The 5,937-nt window shown below is 45.5% G+C and overlaps 1 protein-coding gene across 1 annotated transcript in view; it reads right to left on the reverse strand.

The window, feature by feature from the left end:
- Positions 1 to 5,105: 5,105 nt before the first annotated feature.
- LOC104492830 (vascular endothelial growth factor receptor kdr-like) overlaps positions 5,106 to 5,937 on the reverse strand; it is a gene marked incomplete at its 5' end in the record, with an annotated part of 83,165 nt that continues 82,333 nt past the window's right edge. The window contains one exon of the mRNA XM_010135431.1: positions 5,106 to 5,316. Coding sequence (XP_010133733.1) covers positions 5,106 to 5,316 — 211 coding nt within the window. The remainder of the gene's footprint in view (positions 5,317 to 5,937) is intronic.

The raw sequence follows: 5,937 nt of genomic DNA on the forward strand, positions 1-5,937 counted from the left end.
ATGTCCCGCAGATTCTCTGCACCGACTTACACACATGCTTAGGTGAATGTGGGTCTTATTTACAAAGCGGAATTCTGATTCTGTCTTCCCTCCCAGTCCCATTTATTTATGCATTCATTAATTTTACATTTCATAGGACAGCAGTCTCTGTGTTTCATGGGCTGTTCTTGGCGGTTTTGTGTATTTCTCCAGCAAACCAGGCCAGAGTTTTCTGAGATCCATGAATCTTTTAAGTGGATGTAGCGTAGGAAACCTCTGAGCACTGGCAGCGTGGCAGGCTCACGTCCTAAGTTTTGAACCCCCTGTAGAAATCAATATGAGATCTATGCCTTGTAAAAATCTCTCCAAATTGCTGTGTTATTTATTTATATTCTGCTTCAAGGACAACACTTTCCGAGCCAAGAGATGACACAAAGAAGCCGTGGGCTGTATAAATATAGAATCTTTTTTTTTTTTTTTGGTTAATAGATACAGTACAATTTTTAACTACATAAGAAAGCGTCGTTTTCAGTGCATACATTCTTCAGACAGACAGGAACATGGCAGACAAACATTCTGTAGTGTTATTTTCTTTAGGTCCCAAGTCACTGGGTTTTCCCAGTTTTCATTAGCTGCTTTGACAACTCAAGGTCTAAGGAAAAAGGAGTTGAGTAGGAGGGAAGTGGCGCAGGGTTATGAGGCAGGGCCCTGGGACACTGCTCAGTGCACACCACGCTAGTCTCCTGTAACCATCATACCTGCCTGGGGTCCCAAGTGACCCAGTCCAGCAGGTTTTCTTTCCTAGGCTAACACAGCATGAAAACAACACACGTGTCAAACAACCAAGCCTGTGCTGGGCTCGACACTTACATCCTATCCAGTGACTGACTTGGTAGGGACAAGTCCAGAAGTCCTCCCTGAATTTTACTTTCCTAAGATGGTGCTGGTGTCATTACCTCAGCAAAATTCTTTCTGGTTTTTTTTTTTTTTGTGGCATAGTTTAAAAACAGGAAAATGGATCCCAGGGTTTGGCCATTACTATTTGCAGGGTGAGACAGAAGAATTATTGCTACCTTCTGTGTTTTCCATTCACTTTATGATAAGAAAAGAATTATAGGCTGATCTCTGAGTATGATACTGATCCTGGAAGACTCCTGTGCAGGAAAACCCGACAATGCTTTGTCTTGTTACGTAGCTATTTGCTAGTGATGTTTCCCTGCAAACATTTCCCAGTGTTGTCCAGTTGGTGCTGTTTTGGGCTAGAGACCATTGACCCAAGACCACATGCTTACAGCGGGGACAGGGCCAGATCAGAATTGTAAAGCAAGGACAAGGCAGTGCCAACGCTCAGTATGAAGGATCATGAAGAAGTTAAGTCATAAACTGTTGGCTGGCCAGTGACAGCCTTACACGCCACCTACATTCCTATACAAGAGTGTAAATCCGAGGAGAGAAGTGCCTGCCGCTCTGGGTTACCCAAGCCCTCTGACTGGAGAGTAGTGTTTGTGTTGGGGGGATGTCTTAAGCAGAGCAGATTGTGCCTGCAGGCAGTCCTAAATGTCTGCATCTTCAGGGGGTGCATATTTCAGTGGTCTTGTTTGAGACTGTTGCTCAGGCTTTAGGTTTTCATCTGGTGGTTGTAGGCCCCCCATCCCGGTTAGGACCCCCTTCTTGCAAGGATAACTGGGAAGATCCTAAGAGAAACCTCATGGTTTGAGAAAGGACTAGGAGGAAGATGAGACTCACAGAAGACCACACATCTCTATGGTGAGCTCCTTTGCCCTCACTCTCTGGGGTTACAAGAGGACAAAACCAGCTGGAGTAAGCACCGTTAAAGAAAGGAAAAGGACGTGTGAAGAGCAGATACCACTGAGCTCAGTCAGGTTAGATAAAGCAGGTGGCTGACAGAGTTGATTAAGAATCCCTGAGAAGTCTGAAAAAATGATAAACATCACATCACTTAAACAATTTGGCCCCTTCTGGTCCTCCAGCCAACGCATCAGCCTGTGACTACAACAGAGGCGAGGGAAATGACCATGAGCTGCATGGTGACACTTCCAGGAATGAGATAAACCTGCCAGGTTCCTCCGGATCCCTGTTTCCTAACTGGAGCTAAATAACGTGGAGAATAAGTGAGAGCCAGAGATCCTCGCAGCCGCGAGGAGAACTGCTGTGAAATGGCACTAGTAGGGTACTGTAAACTGGAGCCTGGCCTGCAAGCATTAGTGAAGTGTTTAGTAACAATACTTATCTCTGTTATGTCCAGGTATCTCTTTCTCTTTTGACTAAAATGTTACAAATTTTACCCCATAAATGAATCACTATATTTGTTCCTAGCAGGTAACCTATATACATGATGTCAGAAAAGAACAATAATTAAATTAAGGGAGAAGAGAAGAGGACAAACAAAATATTAGTAAATAAAATAGAAGACATATGCTCAATAATACTTTTCAGGCAATAGTTTTGCTTGTTACATTTACTATAAGGAGGAAGAAATCTTCCACTCACAATACACACTGGAAACACAGCTGCCCAGACATCGTTCTCTTGCCACTTCCAGGACTGAAGGCCACCATCGCGGGACTGGGCGGTTTCTTTGCTCTCTGAAGAAACGGCCATCGGTTCTGCTCAAGATGGCTCTTGATTTTGCCGCTGCAGAGGAGTCCTCAGTTTTCGGGGGCTGTCAGTGCAACCAGTGTTTTAAAGTGTGTCTCAAGCACTTGCGCTCTACCTCCGCATCATTTCTCGTGGTGCAGAAGGCTGATCCCAGAAGGGGTCCTGGCGGCCAGTGCTCCGTTAGAGTGGCCGCTTGGCTCCAGCTGGGAAACACACTTTGTGTTCCTCTGCTCTCTGAGAATCCTCTGCAGTCCGGCCCTGACGAAGCGGGAGGGTGGTCTGCTGGCTCTCTCAGCAGCAGACACTTCTCCCAGCCGTGTTTCCCATTCTTTTTCACAACAGAGCATACCTGCAGGATTTTTTCCCTGCATATACTTACTTTAAAATAAGTTTATAAGCAAAGGTTTTTAAAAGTTGCTGTTTTCTTACCCTACAGAACAAGGCACAGTAACAAACCATCTCACACTAATGCCATTAACAGTCAAGCCAGACAAACTGTCTGCTCCTTTTTCTTCTTTTTGCCACGTGAATAAATTATTTCCATCAGGAGTGATTGGTTATTTGATCAGAGCTACAGATAACTGATTTACTGTTTGATGAAAAACTCATCCAACGAGCTTTCTGTGGCTCATCACATGAATTCTTTCCCAGTAGTTTCTTCTGTTGTGTGACCAGTTCTATTTATCACATAGGTACGAAAATACAAAGAAGTGCAAAAATGACCATAAAGCAACTACAGACCACGGCTACCTAGCAGGTCCCCTGTGAGCGAGGAGCTCAGGAGTTACTGCAGGTGATTTCCTTAATACATCGACTCTGAAGCCAAGGGGGACGAGAAGAGCAGTTCCCGAGAGCCCATACTTCAGATGCTGCAGATTCACAGTTACCACGGGATGGGGTTGGGAGATTTGTCTCCCCCTTTGATAATACCTGAGGCTTGTTTATGTTTACTTCCATGCAACCAGCTGGAACCGCTCACCCAGAACTGTTTCCTCCACTGCTGCCAGGGTGTTCAGGCTGCCTTCACCAAGGTAATGCAGTTGTTTTGCAAGTCCTGGATTTTTCTTTCCTTTAGTTTGTAATCATGAAGAAAAATTATTTTTCTTTGAAGAAGTCAAATCAGCATCAAGTCTAAGAAGAACAGGAAAGGATTGTGCAGACCTTGGAAGATCCTCTGCAGATAGATCCAGGCTTATAACTTAGAAGGTTATAGCCTTGACTGCCAGTGACTGTCAGTCTCAGCCTTGCTTCTTCAACTTGCCTAGAAACTTCTTCCCATCCTAGATACCTAAAGTCATCTCTGATAGTTACGTAGCTTGTTAAATGATCTGGATTCTTTGCTCCTTTCTGAAGCTGCTGTGAGTATGGCGAGATATGCAGGGGACCTGGCTGTACGTCCTCGCAGACCGACAGCCCCTGCCAGGCACAGCGTTTGGGTGGGGGGAGCCACACTGGGAGTGTCTTAAAAGGGAGAATTTGTGATCTGTTCAGTCCTGTGTGATCAGGCTGCAGTGCCCTGAACCCACGAAGGGTTTAGATGCAGAGGGCATTGCAAATCATACTAGCATTTACCTTGGCAAGACAGTCAGAAACAAATATGTGTCGCATATGCTTACGGTTTAGCCTGGGCTGGTATTCCCAGGGTCAAAGGGCCGGGCAGCGGCCACAGAATCCAGAGGAAATGCTTTTTTTTAAGTAAATAGCTTGTGTGCAGAAAGGAAACATAAGAATGCTTCTACCCCGTGGGTGCCTCAAGGGTGTTTGTGCGTTTAGTGTAACTCTCATGTGGTTAATGAGTATTTGATGCGCATTCACACAAACATGTGTCAGTGCGCTGGGAAGTTCTGTCTGGTGAAGCTTAAGAAGGTTCTTAGTGAAGGCAGCGACTTTGCCTTGCAATCCTTACAGATGCATCTCCATCAAGGTTCCCCATTGCATGGTTGGTAAATACATTTGCTGTTCGAGCAAGGAGAAAACACAGCAAAACAGATTTAACCAGACCGTATGCCTTGATGGCCCAAAAGACCAGCCTGCCTCTTCATACAGGAGCGCTACCTGCTCCCCCGCGCTGGGTCATTTCTAGGAGCATGTCCTACCCCGAACAATCCCGGCGAGGGGGGCCAGGACCAGGAGAATGAATCCTGTTTGCACAACTAGCTTGACTCTTCTGGAGTAAAACGTGCGTGAAGGAACTTAGAAATCTGCAAATGCCAGTGCACAGTCCCAGCTGGGGGAGGGAGGAGTGGAAGCAGCTCTGGGTTACAGCTCCTATTTATGGTTCTGACAGACAGAATTTAAATTTAGGGCATAGGCTGCAATAGGCCTTTAAAGATAGCGAAGAAGATGCTCTGAAAATGTTTCTATTCACATCAGAGGTGTGCCAGAAGAAACATAGGAACCGTGGATTTCCCTTCTGTTTTCCCCCAGCCTCTTTATCCAGGCCCGGAGGGATGTCAGGATCGGCTGTGGCTGAGAGGTGCAGGATGTCCTGTGTCGGCTTGGGCGGGTTACACTGGAGGGGCCGAGTAGTGAATGACAGAGTTGTAATCTGGAGGGGGGCTGTGGCATTCCAGGTTGGGATCCATCGGAAGGAGAACAGAGTCTTCCAGCGTGAAGTCCATGGTGTCCTCTTCTACCTGGGCTGCTGGCTGGTATTTGACGGCCTCACGCTCATGGTCAGATAATATGGATTCTTTGCTCTTGCTAACAGCTCTCCGCCTGTTGAGAGTAAACAGTGTAATACATTGAGCCTGTCTCGTAAGGTGCAATTGATGTGTAATTAATGGTCAAAATCGTTAAAAAAGCCAAAAACCAACCACAACGAAAACCATTTCAGTTTACCTTTGCAGCAGACGTTGACATTTCTCAGGCTGGGTAAGGGAACTGAATTAGCAATTTTGAATAACTCAGTGTTTTAAAAGTAGATCTAGGAGTAAATCCAGGAGCCCTGTCTTTTTAGCTTCCCACATTGCAGTGCACTGCATACATCTTAGTTATAAATGCACTCATCCTCTACATACAGTAATATTCCCTCTCATTGTTCTGACACAGGTCAGTAAAAATTTGACTTTTCTGAAAGCAGAACTGAAGGCTACAACTTCTGTTTAAGTATAATAAAGGATGAAATAATGTATAATCTATGACAGACTCTAAAATGATACCAAAAGCAAGGGTGTGTGTTGAAGACAGTCTTGCTGTGTCAGGCAAAATCTCTCTTGCATTCTCTAGCCCTTTAAGATTCCTGAGTGATCCACTGATGAAGGGCAGCGCCTTCCAGCGTGACAACCGCTGGCCCGTAACCGATGCTGTTACGGAGAGCCAGCTTTCATTTGCTGCTGT

Source organism: Buceros rhinoceros, unplaced genomic scaffold, assembly GCF_000710305.1.
Source record: "Buceros rhinoceros silvestris isolate BGI_N320 unplaced genomic scaffold, ASM71030v1 scaffold8624, whole genome shotgun sequence".
NCBI classification, from domain to species: Eukaryota; Metazoa; Chordata; class Aves; order Bucerotiformes; family Bucerotidae; genus Buceros; species Buceros rhinoceros.